A 19,839-nucleotide genomic window follows, 5' to 3' on the forward strand; every position below is an offset into this window, starting at 1 on the left:
CTGCAGAGAGCCCAGCACAGGGTGCTCTGCTCCCAGCAGGTTCCTGCCCCGGGTACCCTCTTGTGGCAGCTCCTCTCTCTGCACGGCTGTTCCCAGCGGGCTCTGCCTGCCCTGCAGGGCTGCTGTCTCACTGGGAGGCCTCTGCTGTCCCAGGCAGGGAGCTTTTCCACCGAGCACTGTGAGAGATGGGGTGTCTGGCTGCTAGGGAAAAGCCTCTGCTGTCCCTAGCACACAGACCCAACCCCTGTGATGGGGCAAGGGCTGACCATGCCTCTCTGCCACCCCTGCACTGTGGCATGCTGCTGGACTGGACATGGCTGGGTGGATAAGGGCTCTGTCTGAGCTGGGGGGGCCACGATGGCCAGCTGAGCCCCAGCCCACCTCCTCCACGCCACGGGGGCCACGGTGTCACCCTGATTTTTTAAGATTTTCTAATGTATTTTAAGATTTTTTAAGATTTTCTTTTGCATTCATGTAGTAAACTGTCTCGCACACTTTCCGTAACAACTTATTGCTCTGCATTCTTTTATGGAGGAGGAGAAATCTGATAGACTGTTGGTTTGTCCAGTGTCATTGGAGAGGTGACATTTTCACCCTCCAATCCACTGTCACCTTTGGAAATCTATAAATGTTGCAGTCAAAAAATAAACTTTTCTTTTTCCTGCCTCAAAAGCAGCGGCGTGTCTGCGTCGTGTTGTCTGTGTGCTTTAGTGACACAGCGGCCTGTGGGTGAGCTGGTGGCCCTGCTGCCCCGCGACTGACCGCCTGTCCTTGCCTTGCAGCCTCCACGGGATCAGTCACCCAGGTGTCCTCGGTGACCACGGACTCTGCTGGCTCGTCCTACTCCATCAGCGGCATCCTGGGCATCGCCTCCCCCGGCGCCGAGAGCAACAAGCGCAAGCGGGATGAAGGTAGCGGGGCTGGCCCCTGGCAGGGCTGGGCAGGGCTGGGGTTGCTGCTCCGTGCCTGTGCTGTGTCCAGCTCTGGACGTGCCCTGCTTCAGCAGAACCTTGCCAAGGTCACAGACAAGCCAGGGACCGTCCCAGTGACCCAGTGGCCGGGAGCAGGGGCTTGTCCAGGTGTGCTGGAAGGCTATGGCAGTGTGTCAGGTTTGAGCCAGGCATTCCTCCACGCTGTGGAACTTTTCTCTCCTGCCAGGAAATAGGGGAAGAGACACAGTTGTGTTGACTGTGTGGTCACCTGAAATAGGAAATGTCTGCAAAGTGGCAGAAAATTAACTGCACAGACAGCTGCTGTGCTGCTTCTCTCAGGACTTGCTTCACCAGGGACATTTGTCACTCTGGAAGGGTGGAAGGAAGCACAGTCCAGCTGGGGTTGGATATTGTTGATACACTCCTCAGATTCTCAGGGTGTATCGTCCTGTTTTGTGCTGCATCCTCCTGAAAACAATGTTTTGGAGAGAAAGGCACCAGAGGTGGAGTGGAAGGTACAAGAGCAGAAATTCCCTGCTGGTGTCTTTTTAAAGTACCTTTAGTTCAAAGCATTGCTTTCATTTTGGAAGGACCTACATGGAGAATCTGAGGCCGTGGCTGTAGACACATTTTGTACAGCAGAGGGGACACCAGAGCTGTAGTGGGGCTTTTCCAGCTGAGGATGCAGAGGGCGTGTGGAGGAGGGCTGATTCCTGCTGAATCAGCCTGCTGCCTCTCGCTGAGGAGTTCCTCAGCTCCTGCTGCTGGTGCAGGTCCTGCAAACAGTGCAGGTGCAGATCCCTTGCTGCCCAAACCCTCGGGGATGGAGCGGGTGGGTGCTGGGGGCAGGCTGAAGCTGTAGTGGCACCCCCAACCTACCCCCCATCCCTGGGGGAAACACAGCTGAAATCAGCAGCCTGGTGCCTGAGATGTACAAACAGGGCCACGTGCCTGTGATCCTTTAGTGGAAACACATGATCAGGTTGCAGAGTAGACCCAGATTTACTGAACTGGGAGAAAAACTGCAAGAGGCTGGGGGGCCAATTTCAGCCACATGGGAGCTAATTTGATGGTGGAAGTATAAAGCTCCTTGGCTCAGGTTCTTGCTAAAAATACCATTGTTACTTAACTCTGTGATTATACACCTGTTTTTTTTCCAAATCCAGGTTATAAATGCATAGTTAAATACATGCATTAAAGCAGGTAGGGTAGAAGTTTTTTATTTTATCAGCCAGGTCAGGAGACAGGCTGTCTGTATTGATACACATGGCTCCACAGAGCCATTTTTTGGGTGCCTGTCAGAAGACACTGCTTTAACTGCAGAGAAAGGGATTAAGTGCTTCCTTGAAAAGCAAAAGCAGTTCCAGAAGTAGAGCTGAGAACCTTCTCAGCTTTTTTCAGTTCACGTTCAGAATGCGTGTGTGATTGCTAAAGCAACCCCCATCAGTCTGGCAGGATGAGTCATGGGGTTTGAGCTCCTGGGCTGGACAATAATGCTGTCCTCAGCAGGCTGTTTAAACTGCTTTTGTAATAGGCTCAGGGCTGCAGGTCTGGAGAGGCACAGTCAGGTGCTCCAACATCTTTGTGTGTTAGGGGGAACCCCAGGAGCACCCATAACACCCTCCCTATCCTGGATGGATCCTTCTGGATGGGTCAGGGTGGGTGCATTGTGCTCCTGCAGGTGTCCCAAGGCTCTGTATCTGCTGTACATTCCTCTGATGTAAGGAGGAGAAGCACATCACCCGATTTTGGCCTGTGGGTGCCCAGGTGGCAGAGCTAATTTAACCATTTCCCGACCTTGGGGAGCTCTCTGCAGAGAGCCCCTCGCACTGTCCTTTGTCTGTAGCTGTGGGGAGTGGGTGCCTGCTGCTCTGCCTCCTGCACATGTGTCCTGCAGCACTGCCTGTGCAGGCTCTACAGATGTCCTGCTTGCCCTCGGCCTGGGGGTGAGGTGGGGTGGGCTTGCCCTTCCAGCTGCACTGAGCACCTGATATAATTCAGTAATCAGTTTTGTTCTCCTCGCTCCTGACATTTTATTAGCAGATGTCACCAGTATTTAACCCAGTGGGGAGCTCGCTGGGTAGCAACAGGGGCAAACCAAATCAGACAGTCTTTATTGGTTTTTGTAGCTGAAGGTGTCATTTTTTCCCCTGCTGTAATATGGACTCGGAGCAGATGTGCCTTCGTGGGGGATCAGTTGCTTTCACTTTTGGTTAAAGGACATGCTACTGGAGGCTGGCATGAGGAGCAGGCTGTCCTGTGATGAGGCAGAGGGACTCAGGCAGCTGCTGCAGTGTCCATGAGAGCAGCCACCTTGCTGCTCTGCCTGCAGGTTGCCTCCCCAGGTGCAGTGGTGGCAGTCTGAGTGCTCCATCCGGAGCTGAGCCAGCACGTGTGCAGGGGCTGGTTCCACTGCAGCAGCAGCAGCTGGCCGGGTGAGCAGTGCTGACTGCACGATGGACACCTGACGTGTTTGGGGAGTGCTGAGCATCTCCTGTCTGAAAGTCAAGGCTTTCTGAATGGGCTTAAACAATCCTTGTCGAGCACTGAGGAAAGAGCAAAAGACGCTTTTGTCCACAGGGGGTGCACAGGAGTCTGGGGTCAGGACGTGTTGTGGGCACAAGGGAGGCTGCTGGGCCACAAGGAGGATTCACTGAGGATGATGGGGGGAGAAGGGCCAGCACAGGACCAGGCACAGCCCAGCCCTCCTTCCCCTTCACTGCCCTCCTCGCTAGCCCTGGTCTCCATCCTGCAGAGCTGTGCAGGTGTGGCAGAGCTGTGACAAGGGCTGCTGCCCAAGTGTGAGCACAGCAAACTGTGTCTGTGCCCTGCCAGCTGAGAGGGGGCCTGCAGCAGGCATGGTGCTCCTCACCTGGGATGTCCCTGTGTGCTGGGCCTGTCCCAGTGGAGAGTGCCATCCCTCCCCCAAGCACTCTGGCACCTCAAGGAGCTGTGCCCTGTGGGAATCATGTTGTGCTGCTGGTCCTTTCCAAGGGTGCTCACAAGCGTGGGGTGCTGGCAGGTGATGCTGGGTGCAGCTCTGCTGCCCCTTGTGCAGAGCCTCTGCTTGCTGGTGCTGGAGCTGCTCAGCCTGGCTGTGCCTGTACTCACATCCTGCCTTTGGTGTAGGCAGCTGCTGTCTGTGCTCTGCTGCAGCTGTGGACACTGCCAGGGGTTGGAGAAGGAGTCTGGCTCCTGAACTCTTGCAGAGAGATGAGGCTGGCTGCTGGCATGAGCAGAGTTGGAGGACTTACAGGAACCCCCACTCTCCTGGCTCCTCCTTGCCTTATGCAAAGCACTAATTCCCACAGGGAATAATGCCCTTTTGGAGCAATTGCTCCAGGCTGTGTTGGGTATGAGGGGTGTTGGGGTATTCTGACCTCTCAGAAGTATGCTTGTGCCTTCACTTCTGGCACAGAAATGTGCAGAAATCTTTGATGGCAGCAGGTGAACATTAACAGCAGCTGAGTCAGTCTGAAATCTGTGTGCATGCAGTAGTTTCTCTGGAAGTCCAGGACTCTGTTGTGTCCCTGGCATTACCTGTATGCTATTAAAATAAAGACTGCCAATGGGCACAAGTGTCATGTGGCCCATCCTGCTGTGGCTGAAATCATAGAATATCCTGAGCTGAAAGGGACCCACAAGGATCACCAAAGCCCAGCTCGTGGAAAAAAGAAACAAAAACCCAAAAACCCACTCCAGGGTTATCACTGCCCTGGCAGAACGTTGGAGTGTGCAAGCTGGCACCTTTCAGCCGTGTCAGGCCATGCAGGGGTGGCACAGAGGGACATGCTGTCACTGGTCAGCTCAGCTGAGCCATGGTGGCACAGAGGGGAATAGTTTCCTCCAAGGACGTGGGCTGTGCTGGATGAGCTGATCTGTGTGCTTCCCTTTTATAGATGCAGCTGATTCAAAAGGCTCTGTGCAACCATAAGCAAACTGACTGTGGCCTGGTCTGCCCAAATTCAGCAGGACATCCTCACCAAAGTGCCACACAGGGTGCAAGTGTCTGCTCCTTGCTGCAGGAGAGGTTAGGCAGATTTAGATATACGCAAAAAAGAGCTGCAGAGAATCTAAAATTCAGTCTTTACAAAGACTTCCCAGCAGTGGAGGAGGTTGGGGAATCGAAAGCAATGTGGCAGGGAACATCCACTTGTACCAGTTGTTTTATTTTCATTCTCACCAGCTATAATCCAGCATTGCTGTCAGTGTCTGGTGTGATGATGTAAGTGCTGCTGCTTTCTTCCCCTGACTGAACTCTTTGAGAGATGCCTTCAATCACAGATATGGTGTGTTCCCAGGTGTTTGGGTCACAGCCTTCTGTCTGAGAGGAAGAGGCTCCAAGAGGGGCTGGGACACTGACAGAAATGATAAGGAATGAGAAGGATTGCACACAATGGTGGGTGCAATGCAGTGTCTCACAGAGCCATCCCATTGCACAGTCACTGTGTTTTCATGAGGGATGCCCTGGGTTAGGCAGGTCTGGGCACCCAAGCAGGGGCTGGCCGGTGCATGGAAGCTGACAGGGATATTTCCAATGACACCAGCACCAAGGCCACTGTGGAGATCAGGGACAAAGGTGGACAAGAGCTCGCCAAGCCAGTGACATGTCAGTGAGAGAGAGACAGAGGAAAGCAAAGCATACCACTCAGCATCAGTGAGTGTTTTTGTGCTTTGTCTTTCCTCCATAACAGGGCCCATGAGCTATGTTTTCCCAGAGGGACAGAAATAAGAAACTAGACTCACACCTAGGCAGAGGTTTGCAGGGCTGTGAGCACAAATGTCTTGGAGACTGCACGAGAGGGTCAGTGGCCTCCAAAGAGAGCCTGACATGGAGTAAGTCCTGCCAGGTTCCTCTGTCATCTCCTCTTGTGGTCAAGGGGCAATGTGCCAAGGTATCAACTCCAGGAGGCCCCTGGAAAGGCTTGCACAGTATTTTTTTCTGCTTTTGCCTGAAGTCCACTTCTTTAAAAGCTGGACAGCAGAACCACAGCTGGTGCTAAGCTTTTCCCAGAACAGTCAGGGGTGACATCCACATCTCTGTGCCTGTCTGGAGCTGTGCCATGACTTGCAGGGTGTACACGTGGATGGTGTTCAGGGCATTCCACTGCTCTGCCTCCTTTGGGTGGAGACAAACACATGTCTGCTCTGCCCTCTTGGTGCCAGTGTCCTGTCTGTGACAGCTCCCACCTCATCACCAAGCTCTGTGCCGTGGCAAAGCCCCTGGTGGGTGGGCTGTGCCAGCTGCAGCTCCCTGGAGGGCCCAGGGCTGTAGGGAGAGGCCTGCCAGCCATGAAGTTACTCATGGGTGTGCAAACGTCCCTTTCCAGCCGTGGCTTTCCAAATTTTCATAAAGTAGATGGTAGTGTAGGTACCCTGGCAATAGAAATACCACTCCTTCAAATAGCAGATTCTTTGGTCTCTGAGGGGAGGACTGCAGGACTCCTCTGTGCACTCAGACACCCCTCTGGCAGTCAGTGCTGCCTCTGGGTGTGCTCCCTGCTCATCCCAGGACACCTCTCGTGAGCATCTGCTCTGGTGTGACAGCCCTGTCCCTCCTGAGAAGGGACGGGCTCTCTACCCACGCAAGATTTATTCTTGGTGGTTTCTGGAGTCAGTTTGGGCACTTTTGGCTTGGGGTGCTGGGGATCCCCATGAGGGGGGTCTTGCTGAAGGAGGGGCCATGGTGCTGGCCTAGGAGTATGGATGGTGACAGAGCCAGGGGTGCTTGTGCTGCCTGCCCACACTCTCAGCATCAGCAGGGATGGAGCTCAGTGCATGAATTCACCACTGAGGAGGTCCAGTGCTGGCACAAATCCCTGATACTCAGCTCACTTCAGATAGTGACCAGAGCCTGATAGTGCTGGGGACTGATGGTTTCCTCTCCAGCACTTTCCTGGGGTCTTCTGCACCATGCAAGTGATGTACAAAGGACCAAAGCCTTTGGGAATCCTAACTGCAAGGGAAATAGTTAAAAGCAGAAGAACACTGAGGGGAAAAATGCTGGAGGTTATGGAGAGAAAAAAAATCACCTGCCAATAGAAACTTCAGGTTTATTATGTCAAAAGACTTCAGTGTCAGTCTGGGCAGTGGTGAGCAGGAAGGGACTCATGGAGAGGCTCCCCAAGGGAGTGGGAAGGGGCTGGCCATGGGGCACACTGGGGAGATGCCTACGTGGAGCACCTGGGATGCAAAGGTCCCACTGCTGATTCAGCAATAGCTGCAAGGAGGCAGTGGGAAAATACATGAAAAACAAAGAACTCCTCTGTACTGCAATCAGGTCACACAGGTGGAGATGTCCAAGCCCACACAAGGGGAAAGAGGAAGAAGCACCCTCCAGAGTCCTCAGGAAGTGCTGGAGTTCACTTTAATGGCTTCTGGCCCCATTTCAGCAGCACCTACTGGAGCTGTCTACACTCCAAGGAATAAGTCCAGGGACTACAATGAGATGAAGCTTCTGAATGGGCATGAGGTTTTGCAGGGTTGGCAAGTACTGATCTGAATTTCTCCTGCTGAGGTAGACTGTCCTTTGCATTCAGGGTCCCATTCCTGGGGCTGCACAGTGGCTTAGGCTATTTGTCCCATTTTGTCTCTTCAAAAGAAATGGTTTTCCCTCACCACACATTCACTGACCCCATTTTAAATAGGGTTTGATGTGGGCTTTGCTATTACATTGCCATGGTGACTTCATCTGTGCTATATCCAAACTGATCTACTTTTGGGGCAAGTTTTATTTATTTTTTTAACATTTAATTGGAAGCTCATTTTTAAGTTCTTGGATGTAATTTCTGAGAACACTTTTGGTTTTCTTTCAGTTTTTGTATTTGCGTTTTGTGAGCCTTACATGGTCCATCCTGAGCGTGCTGACGTGGCAGCAGATCTGGCCATGCTGGTGATTTGACACCAGCAGTGATGGTGTCACACGTAGATGCTTGTGGATGTTTGAAGGAGGAGTTTAATTTAAGGATTAAACCCCTGAGTGTTCCAAGAGCCACCCTGCATCTGTGGGCTCATTGGTGCTGATCCAGCCATCCCAGACATTAACAGCAGCAGCTCAGCTGGCACAGGATTTCTCCTTGAATTTTCATTCCTCATGAAACTGTAGGGGGGAAAAAAAAATATATATATGTAGGTCAGCTCAGATCTCCACTACACCAGCATTAAAATGATGTAGTTTTGCGGTCGGACCTGTTGTGTAGGAACATAGGCCCTGCCTCTTTCCTGCCACCACCTGTGACTGGCCAGATCTTTCTTCCAGGGTAAACCAGGCTGAGACACTGCAGCTCCCCTAAGCTCCCCTCATCCCCAACAGGTTGGAAATGCAAGCATTTCCGGTTTCTGAGAAAGTTCTGCATGTCTAAAATCACAGAAATGAAGCAAAAAGCCATTTCAGCCTCCAAATGAGCTGTTCTGATGTTTGAGAGCAAAGTGTTTGCCCGAGCTGTGCTCAGGGGGAACAGAATTCTGGGGAGGGCAATTCCAGGCTCTGTGAGCCAGGAATGGAGCCTGTGGGCTGAGATGCTCCTCTGCAGCCCCGAGTTCTGTCAGGCAGGGGAGCGTTCCCAGAGCGAGCCCCAGCTCCTCGTGGTGCCAGGGCTCTGGCAGGCTGGGTGTGCCTGCATCCCTGGGCTCTGCTGCCAGCTCAGCCTCCGTGTGAGCCTGAGCACATGGCCACGGCCTGGTGGGTGGCAGTGGCTGCTGGGCAGCTGTTTCCAGGCGAGGGTGTCCCTGCCCCGTGTCTGGGGGGTCTGGGGGTGGACAGGTTCTGCCCTGGCCGCTGGTGATGCTCACCTGTGCTCAGCCCAGGCAGGAAAACTCCCTGCCAGCGCAGCTGCCCTCTCTGAGCAAGCAGGTTACCAGCTGTCTTGTGTGCACATCAAGCATGTTTGTCACTTCCCTCCTAATGTGGTCCCCGGGGCCCCTGTTTTCTGGAGAGCTCTCCTCTGGCTCCGAGGTGAAGCCCTGCCAGTTTGCGACTGGCTTCAGTGGAGCAGGGATTTTCTCAGAGCTGTGTTAATGAAAAGCCCAGACTTCCACCACTCCTTACAGCCCTGCTGTAGCTCCAGCTGTTCTCATCAGGAGCTGTCAACTGCTAGATGCTTTTCAAGGAACAACCTCTTCATATAAATTTAGCTGAAATTCAGTTTAGGGGTAGGTGACTTGTCAGATCATCCTGATGGTGCCAGTACTGGGGCTGGCCAGGATTCTTTCACAGGAATGCATTTTTGAAAGAAGAAGCAGTTTTGTGGAAAAGCAGGACTCGTCAGTTTTGGTGGATGTTTGTTATAAATGCTAATATAAAATAAGTGGAAAAGTCATGAGCAAGATGAATAATTCTGATTTATCAAGAAATCAGTAGAATCCAGAGAGGAGGAAATGCTGAGGTGCATCACAATGCATGTATGTACCTATGTGCCTGTACAGAGCATGTATCCATGTGTCTCTAATGCATCTGTCACGTATATGTATAAACAGAGAGGTGACAAAAGTTTTGCTTACAATGGGTAAATTATATTACTCAAAAACTTTCACAATTAGTACTGTATTTTGTAAATTATGACAGGAATTCTTGAGAGGTCTGAATAACAAAATCAAGAAAAGATTGTTTGGCCCTCTGGTGATTGGTTTCCTTCACATGCTGCTCTTGAACAAGGTGCTTCTGTGAGAGGAGGGTCACACACTTCATGTCATTGTGTGATGCTGGATTTTCCCCTTTTTCCCTGTTTGTACATCAGCGTCTCTTGGGTCGGCATACATCTGCACTGTTTAAACAAATGCTTGAATTTCAAACCTGTTGGGGATGAGGGGAGCTCAGGGGAGCTGCAGTGTCTCACCTGGTTTACCCTGGAGCAGAGATTTGGCCAGTCACAGGTGGTGGCAGGAAAGAGGCAGGGGCTATGTTCCTACACAAAAGGTCCAACCCCAAAACACAAGGTAATGATTTGGCAGCTCTGTCACATCAAGAGCTCTCCAAGTGTCATGTATTCCTGTGTCAGGCTTTCTCTGTGCCCAAAGCAGTAATGGGTTTTCCATTGCCTTGTTCCATCTGTAAGGTGGGGCGACCATCAGGGCGAGGGTGTGGCAAGGCCAGGGTCTCCCCACACACCCCTAGGGAAGAAGCAAAGAGTTCTGCAGATAATGTCAGGTCAGCTGCCTTCTCACAAATGCAGCCCTGGTCCCAGGGTTCTCGTGTAGGGACTGAGATTTGCTGCTGTCACCGTTGGTTCAAGCAATTCAAGCTTACTGGGATTTTAAAATCAGAATTATTTCCTTGACTGAAATGAGAGCCTCGTGAAATCCTGGATGACAGTGGAAAACCACTTTCTGTTGGTGCTGTGGGAAGCTCTGGAGTTAATGTTGTGAGCTGCAATTGCTGTTGTTGCCGATCGCGAAGTTCCCGTGAGCAGACAGAGAACATCAGAGAGGGGCAGAAAATGGAGGTGTCCTGAGGCTGGTGGCTCTCTCCAGTTCCATTTCTGTCTGGCACGTCCTTTGTGTGTGCTCTTTGCATTGAGGGCTTTTCATTGCTAGAGGTGGTAGTGCAGCACTGATTGAATCCTGCCCGTTTTGCCCTCTCCTGGTATTTGCAGAACAGTCCCATTGGGGATTATTCACATCAGGCTGGGTGACTGCATTTTGCACTGGGTTTTAGCTAATTATATGAATTGCTGGACGTACCGAGTCTGCAGGAGTACTGGATTCATACCTGCAGGCTGTCTGTATTTCCTGGATGAGCCAGACCTTGGGAAGAGCCCCTTTACGAATTTGTCATGGCACAGTGAGGAGGGTATGGTAGGGCTCAGAGAGAGCTGAGTGCTTACCAGAGGTGGTGGTTTCCTTGCTGAGCACAAACCGCGGGTCAGGGCTTGCTCTGCCATGGGACAGCAGATGGGCACAGGGGAAGGTGTGCCTCTCAGCAGTCACACGCTGGCTGCAGCACAGCCAGCCCCTGCAGGGCAGGGGAACGTGGTGCCATCAGCCCCGGCGCTCAGGCTGGGTGCACAGCCTGCACCTCCTGGGGCACGGGCAGCCTGTGCCTGCCCAGGGGCTCTCTGGGGCTCAGACACCCAGCAGCTCAGGCAGGGCAGCAACAGCCATCAGCAGCTCCAAAAGATGTATTTCAGGTGCACCCAATGTGCTGCAAGAAGCCAAATCCCTCTTTTTGTTCTTTTTTTTTTTACTTGAGAAGACTTTACAGATGGAAAAGGAAGTCCTAACTGGGAAAATCTAGAGATGGTTGTCCCTACCTGCTCCAGTAGGACTTATGAATGTCTGATAGCTGAAGTATTGCACTGGTGTACTGAACTTCCACAACAATACTGATTGCAACTTGTTTCCCCATTTCATATCCATACAATCACAGAATCACGGAATAGTTTGAGTGGGAAGGACCCTTAGAGGAAATCTAGTTCCAGCCCCCTGCCATGGGCAGGAACATTCAGCTACACCTGGTATTCAATGAGATACTCAGCTAGACCTTTTCTGTTTTGTGTGTACTTGTGTGTAGTCTGCCACAAGTGGTCTGAGGTATGTTTCTCTGCACTCCAGCTCTTCTGTCATGACAGGAGTGCACTCATGCCCCTGCACTCCACCTGTAATGCTGCAGCAACTTTCCTCTAGCTTGCAGAGTAATGGCCTTTGTTGTCTTAATTTTCTTCATGATCCTTAGCTAGGGAGGTGCCTCCACAACTTCTTCCTTGGTCTTGTGGGTTGTTCCTTCTGGAGCAGTGACTGTCCAGATCATGGTGCCCATGACTTCAGAGATGGGAAGAGCAGCTGGTCCTCTGGAAGCAAATAATGTCTTTTCTTCAGGTGACTATGAGGTGTGAGTGCGGGCCTTGCCAATATTTCATCTCATCTGAGAATCTGCTAAGAGATATTTGTAGTCAACATATACTTATGATAATTGCTGTAAGGTAATAGCTCTAGCTGGAGACTGATTCTCCTTTGTTCCTGCAGATCCATATTTCAGGTGGAGGTTAGGAACCAAGGATTCTTGGCTGAGATGTCTTATATTGAAAGGAAATCCAGTTAAAATCTCCCATCAGCTGGGCACTGATCTGGCTGATTTGAGCATGGGAAAAAACATGTCTACAGTGGAGGTCAGGTATTGAAATTCTGTCAGGTACCAACATGAGTGATTTGTGATGGTTTTCTGATCACATGGACACTCCATCTTCATAGAGCTGCTTCCCTGTAGCTCTGTAACGGGGTCCTGGCTGCAGTGAAGCATTTGTAGACTGCATCAGCTGCTCTCTGGTTTTCTTTGGTTACAGACTGAGTAGGGTTTGTGCATCCATCATCAGCACCTTATTTGCTTAGAAACTTCCTGCAGGCTGTCATTATGGTTCTCTGACATGATGTAGAATGTCACAGAGGCAGGGAAAATATGCCCCTCATAGGACCTAGAATGACAGAATTGCAGAATGGTTTGGTTTGGAAGGCCATCCTTAAAGGCCATCTAGTCTGACACCCCTGCTATGGGCAGGGACACTTTTCACTGGGTCAGAAATTCAGAGATGCTGATTAGCAGAGCAGACAAGGTCTGTAGGATGCTGCTTTTGTGGGAACGATGGCATCACAAGGGGCTTCTTTCAGGTGCTTTACATGATTCACATCAACTTTTAGTCAACAAAAATATGAAGGAAGCAAACTTACAGTGAGGAAACATCTGTAAGAACAGCTTTGGTTGAGTGGTGGCCGTCTCACACAGCAGAGCCTCATTTCCCTTTGCTGCTGCAGTAACTGCTGGGCTGCTGGGTTTTGCCTGATGAGCTGTCACATAGCTCTGCTGGAGCAGGCACTGCTCACCCCCACGCTGCTGCATCTAATGGCCAGGATACATATCCTCCCTTTGCATTTCAGTGCTTCATGAGAGAGAGGAGCACAACCCTAAGGGAGAAGCTGTGAGCAGTTGATGCACAAGTGTGCACATCAAAGGCTTCCTGGTGGCTGAGCACTTTAGGTGAAGACAACAGAATGTCTTATATTGGCTAAACAGGCTTCAGCCTCCCCCCTTATAATTCTGGACAATTATTGTTGAACTTTGCAGTCAAGGTATTCCTTCTGTGTTCACTTCCCCTGCAATGCAATTTTCTCCACCTGCTGTCCCTGGGACATTTGACTGTCAGACTTTTCTTTGGAAGGTCTCCAAATTAGCAGTTTTAGGTCTTGTTTGACTCAGCCTCCACACTGCCCTGTATACAGTGCCTTTGAATTAGACGGATTTGGTGGTGGAGGCTTTTAAAAGACTCAGACCTTTCAGAAGGGGTGCTGGCTTCTCAGCAGTCTGATAACAGGGTTCAGAGTGCCTGAAGGCAGGTGGAGGGTCCAGTGTCTTGCATGTTGCCTGGAAATACTTAAGCAGTACCTTCTGGCTGGGTGCCAGAGCCTACAGTGTGAGGAGCACATTCCTGCTCCCTTTATTCCCCCTTTCTTGGCTGGAGGTGGTGGGAAGCCCTCAAACCCACAGGCCAGTCATCTCTCAGAGACAATGTTTGCTATGTGCTTTGGCTGGAGAGCACTCAGGAGCCTCCTGCTGTGCCAGCTGGGCTCTTCTGCATTTTCTTCCATCCACCTGTAATGGATTTTACACCTGAGAGGTTATTTTTGGTGGTACAATTCCTATCTGTCCCAAATGGGATATTTTGCCTCTTGTTACAATTCACAGAGCTAGATGGGGCTGCTGGTTTCATGCTGTGCAGCATCGACGCATCATGCCCTTGTAAACATTGCTGTCAGCAGTAGCAATTCCATCTCTATTGTCCCAACAAGATTTCATGCTTGACAGTGCCTGACTTTTTTTTGTCTGTACATCAACTAATAAGAAATAGTCATGCAGCAGTCTTTTTCTTCTCTGATTCCTTGGGTTTCCAGTTGGTTCCTTGAGAATGAGCACCTACCCATTCTCTCCCCATTCTCACACTGGCAGGAGGACACAGGAGCTGGCATTTCTGGAAGAGGGAGGTTTTTTGCCAGAGCAGAGCCTGTCTTTTTCTGCCTAGTGCGAGTCAGGGGACAAAGAACAGTCCCCATCTATCATGGCCTTGGATGGCAATGGGGAGTGGCCCAGACCTGTAATGAATGCTCAGAGATGGGAGGAACATAATTATAGGCACATATAATTATGTTCCTCCCGCCTGAAGCCAAGGAAGATTGTTTTGGAACAGTTTAGTTGTGTGTCTTTGAGTTTTAAATTTGTGTAACTGTTCAGTTTACCTATTCTCTTTCTCTTAACACCCACATGTTACTTGTTTCAGTGGCACTTGGTGGTCTGACACCACAGCACCTTACAGGGCCAGTTCACTTTAAAGAAGGATATCAGGATGTGGGGATGCTGGAATCTGTCATGGTTCCACATGAAGTTAGCATCTGGTGTGTCAAATCAGTGTCAGCCTCTGGAACATCTTGGTCTTGTTTCTGAATGCTGACTTGCACTTCCAGATCCTTGTCACAGCTGAAGTAAATTTTCAAGAAAGCTTTCTCTTAGGAGGTTATGGGTGAAAATGGAGCTGTTGAGTTGATGATTTCACTCCAGTGTGTGAAACTGTTGCTGCTTCACCACTCAGAGAAGTGGAACATTTGTTCGGCTGTGGAGTGCCCATGTGTGGTTCCCCTGGTCACCCCAGAGGCAGAAGCCTCTGGCCACCAAGGAAAAGTTCTTGCCAAGCCTTCCAAGAGGCTGATATTCTCTGTCCTGCCCCTCTCTGGGCAGACCTGGAGGGAAGCTGGCATGGGGCAGGGGCTGCCCTTGGCACGCAGCCACCAGGAAGAGTGGACCTCAGACAGCAGAGTGATCTCCAGCCCAGCCAGCCTCACCCCGCAGGAGCTGCTGGCACTGTCCTCTCTTCAGCAGTGACAAATCTTCCTGTGCAGGCTGTGAGCCTCAGCATCATTTTGCACCACCACCCATGACCTGCTGTGTACCTGCTTGTCATCTTGGGGAGGAAAACAAGTAAAAATTGTTAATCTCTGCTCTGTCCTGTGACTTGCCCAACCAGGAGCCTTTCCTCATCCCTGATATTTAAAAACAGTAATGGTGCCACTTGAATTTGCTTCCTGACACCCATGCTGAGTTTGTAAGCTGGTCACATCTGACCAGTTACCACAAAATTGATTCTGGAGCCTTCGGTTTAGAAACCTGCAAGGTACATTCCAGGCAATCACACTATCTCCATCAGGAACTGAATGAACCAGTCAATAATCAACACTGCCAAGGGTGAAGAGGTCTTTTCTAGTACCCTTGATTTTTTCTTTATGAAATAGCTATATAGGTGGACAGATGGAATATAAATGGTCACTATGCATACAAATACATGCACAGCATGTATGTTTTAACTGAAGACACAGTTGTAGGTGTGTATGTGCACATTGGTGCATTCCTCACAGTTTGTCCTCTTGCTCTCTGACTGCGTTGCTCAAATACATGGGCCCAAGTTTATAAACCTTGCTAAACCTTTACAAAAAGTTCCAAAACCTTGTTGTGAAGATAATTGGCAATGGTGTGACAACCACCCTGATACCTGGCAAGCCCAGAATAAACTCACCTGCATTTTTCTAAATTGCCAAAGGATTTTTTGACTCATTACAGACAGGTTTAAGAGGTAGGACTTGGCTGATAGGAGGTTACAATGTGCTCAGTGCTTGGCTGGATGAAGGTGCACGTGTGGCAATGTGTGTGCTCTCATGCTGTGCTCCTTTCTCTGCACCCTCAGTGTGTGTGCCCAGCACTGCAGAGAGATGGAGGTGAAGGCTGCCTCTGCCTCTAGAGGGGTTGTAGATGAGTTTTCTTGAACTTGTCATCTGTTTTTTCCCTGGGTGAACCCATGCACTCTGGGAAGTCAGAGGCAGTGTGCTGTTGGGTAAGGTGTGATGTGCACCTGAGGGTTCTTCATTCATGGTTGGCATTCTCCTTTTCATCCTGGTCGCATTTCAAGTGTGCTTGACCCTTCTTGGTCCCCCTCCAATCCTCAGTGCTGCTGTCAGTCTCTGCCTGCCAGAGATATTTGGTTTGATCACTGATGCTCACCTCAAGCCCTCCAGCCCCATCAGTGCAATGTGGTCCCATTTTCTCTCTCCCTGCAGGCAGGGGCAGAGGTGCTCTGGGATACTGTGAGGGTGTTTGCTGGTGAAGTGTGATGCTTTGGGGTCTTGTGCCAGAGGTCTCCATTGCCTCTGGAAGGTCACAGCAGTGAAGTGTGAGGTCCAACACATTGCTTTGGTGCAGGTGCCAGCAGGTCCCGTGTCTTGGTTAGACTTTCCCCAGGTCAGAGGAGACCAAGTGCTGCCTGGGCAGTGGGTGTGCACAGCTGCAGCCCCATCCCCATCGCAAAGGAAGGTGAGCCCACCTGGTAGCTCCTGCTCCCAGTGCTCACCAAGTGTCAAAGCCCACTTGTGCAGCCCTGTCATGGGTACAGCTTACAGTCTCTGGCTGCTCTGGCCACCCTGTCCCCTCCTGAGACACAACTGTCAGGGCCAGCAGCCTGAGCTGACACGGGCTCTGACAGTGGGACAAGCAGGAATCTGCATCATCAGGATGATAAACATCGTGGGACAGGAGGTGGCTGAGGCAGGAAGGGGTGGGCACACTCTGTGAGATCTGAAACCCATTCATCTGGTGGGTACTGGCAGCTGTTGAAAACAAATCATAAATGGAAATGCCAGGTACAGTTGCACTGAAATGGCAGAGGTCTGAGGAGTCCTGATGGGCTGGCGATAGCCGGCTGAAACAAATTGCCCGCTGCTGTGATACCTCAGCTCCCAATAACAGAGGGCAAATGGCCTTCCAGGGGGAGATATAGATTTTCCTTTGAGATATGGAAAGGGAAATAAACTAAATTATGTTTGAACACAGGGTCCTCTGGTTCTCTCTCACTCTCTCTCTCTCCCCTTCTAAGAAAAAGAAGGGGAAAGAGAAAGAAAGAGAGAGAAAGAAAGAGAAAGAGAGGAAGGAAGGAAGGAAGGAAGGAAGGAAGGAAGGAAGGAAGGAAGGAAGGAAGGAAGGAAGGAAGGAAGGAAGGAAGGAAGGAAGGAAGGAAGGAAGGAAGGAAGGAAGGAAGGAAGGAAGGAAGGAAGGAAGGAAGGAAGGAAGGAAGGAAGGAAGGAAGGAAGGAAGGAAGGAAGGAAGGAAGGAAGGAAGGAAGGAAGGAAGGAAGGAAGGAAGGAAGGAAGGAAGGGAGGAAGGGAGGAAGGGAAAGAAAGAAAGAAAGAAAGAAAGAAAGAAAGAAAGAAAGAAAGAAAGAAAGAAAGAAAGAAAGAAAGAAAGAAAAGGGAAATGAGCGAAGAGAGACATAAAATAAGCTTCAGCAGGCATTTGCAATTTAATTGATATTTGGCGGCAGGAAGCCAATCAGTATAAGTAAATTGACGTTATAAGATAAAAATAATGGGCTAATGGCCTGCCTTCCCCCACGGCTGTGACCAAGCCCATGCGGGCTCGCGTGTCGGAGCAGCGTGGCGGCCGCGGGCTGCGCATCATTTTTATGGCATCTGTCTCTGCTCCCCGAGAGCAGGCAATGAGGGGTTGCGCATTGATTGCTGCTCCAGCCAACAGCGGCGCAGGGAAAGGCTGTAATTAATGGCTTTATTTGCTGGAGCACTGCTGAGAACAATTGAGTGTGTTGTGGTAACCACTGGTGCCCACGTTCCGGCGGCAGAGGAAGGTGCTGGGGCTGCCCTGGCACCAGGCTGCCTTCCTGAGGGCTGGGCACAGGGCATGCCAGCAGACGGGTTTCGACAGTGCCCGAGGGGCTCTGGTGCAGGTGGGCTCAGTGCAGGTGCAGCAGGTAATGCAGTGCTGGTATCAGAGCAGAGCCTCCATCACTGCCTGCCACAATGCCTCCAGAGAGAGGAAAATTGGCATGGGTGATAGTGGAGGGACCCCTCAGCTCCTATGGGGCAGTTAGCAGCCTCCCTGACCAAGCCCCTGGCCACCCTCTTTTGCAGCAGTAGCAGAGTCACATGTTACAAGTTTTTCTTTTCTTTTTCTTTCTTAAAACAAGCCTTTTTCAGAGATTTTACCTCTAAGTAGAGTAGTGTAATCCAGTAATTTTTGTGAATCCTGTGTGATTTGCTGTGCCTTTGGCTGGGATGTGGGGAAGTGGACGTGGTTCTGCATGGTTCTGTGAAGAACACATGGCTACATGTAAATTTTTATGTATACACATGAGTATGCATGTGAGGAAGAAACATTTCAGACAGTGTGCATCCTCAGAGTATTTCCTTCCTTTCTAAAGAGAATAAAGTCAAAAAGAGATGGGGAAGTGAAACCGTGAAAAGTAACAATGAACCTCTCCTAAAGATTCTGTCAACCTTTCTAAAGGAAAAGTTCTTGTCTTTTACATAAATAACACCTGGTGAGTGAAGAGAGGCTGGTGCCCACCCAGGCTTCATTAGTCGTGAGGAGTGATGGTTTATTTATGTTCAAATACTTCTAAGTGTAGATGATGATAGATAGAAAGATAGATAGATAGATAGATAGATAGATAGATAGATAGATAGACAGATAGATGGAGGATAGGTAGATAACAGCACAAGGAGTGATGTCTTCTGACTCACAGAGGGCAGGGTGAGATGGGACATTGGGAAGGAATTGCTCCCTGTGAGGAAGGTGAGGCTGTGGCACAGGGTGCCCAGAGCAGCTGGGGCTGCCCCTGGATCCCTGGCAGTGCCCAAGGCCAGGCTGGACAGGGCTGGGAGCAGCCTGGCACAGGGGAAGGTGGAATGAGATGAGCTTTGATGTCCCTTCCAACCCAAACCAGTTTGGGATTCTGTGACAGGGTGAGAGGAAATAGCCTTCAACTGTGACTGGTTTAGATTAGATATTAGGAAAAAATTATTCACTGGAATGGGTGTCAAACATTGAAACAGGATATCCAGGACAGTGGTGCAGCCACCATGCTGCATTTATTGGGAGTGGGATTTAAATATCTGTAGACATGCTGCTTAGGAACATGGACTAATGGTGGTCTTGGCAGACCTGGGTAAATGGCTGGTTTGACAATCTTACAAGACTTTTCCAATTTGTGGAATTGAATTTGTGATTCTATAATTCCATATAAGCTGATTAATTTCAATTTAAGCTTTGAAATTATTTTGAACTGGACAACTAAAATAAATTTCATTTTAAAGTCTCTGGATGGGTTCTATCCACATGTTCAGTATTTTCCCCAGTAGGCTTTGTGTCACACAGTTCTTCAGAAATGATCTCTGCTTGAGAACACGATTCAGTTTCAGTCTACAAGTGCTTTTCTATAGAATGAGAAGTCTTGAAAATTTCCCCATCACTGCAGCTTGGCAGTACAGTGAGAGTCCTGCCCTTGGCTTCTGTGGCACCACACAAACTCAGAGAGACAAAACTTTGTCTGCCACGTCAGGCACTCACTCTCACACCACCATCACTGAGTCATGGAAACCACTGGTTTGCAACAGCTGGCTGTTGGGAGCAGAGGAAACATTGGTTACAGTGGGCTTCCAAAATTATTTTCTGAGATCTATCCATCTCTCTCTCTTTCTCTCTCTCTCCCCATATATATTTATATACACAGAAAATCAAATAAGTTAAAAAAGTATATATATATAAAATTAATTATTATTCTTTTCCTGGAGCAGTTCTCTCATTAGATGGAATGGAAATAAGTGAGATTGGAAAAACTGGCACAGTTTTTGGTCAGCCTCACCTGCTGGTGTGGTTGAGGGTGTTCCTGGAGTCTTTGTCTCAGCTCAAGCTGCAGGAACAGGCTCTGCAGCTCAAGAGATCTTTGCAAGAATTCCTGTGATGCAGCCCAAAAAGTGATCCCCTCAGCCTCCCACTGAATGAAATCAGGTTTTGAAATAACACAAGTACATGCAGAGTGATTCACCCACACTTAATAAGGACTCTGTGTGATAAGCACAGCATCAGGGGAGT

At 50.0% G+C, this 19,839-nt stretch overlaps 1 protein-coding gene across 1 annotated transcript in view; it reads left to right on the forward strand.

Moving 5' to 3' along the window:
* PAX5 (paired box 5) overlaps positions 1-19,839 on the forward strand; it is a 134,969-nt gene that overhangs the window by 16,989 nt on the left and 98,141 nt on the right. Inside the window, exon 5 of the mRNA XM_064404305.1 lies at positions 783-911. Within this exon, the coding sequence (XP_064260375.1) occupies positions 783-911 (129 nt within the window). The remainder of the gene's footprint in view (positions 1-782; positions 912-19,839) is intronic.

This window comes from Passer domesticus, chromosome Z (genome assembly GCF_036417665.1).
Source record: "Passer domesticus isolate bPasDom1 chromosome Z, bPasDom1.hap1, whole genome shotgun sequence".
Taxonomy (NCBI): domain Eukaryota; kingdom Metazoa; phylum Chordata; class Aves; order Passeriformes; family Passeridae; genus Passer; species Passer domesticus.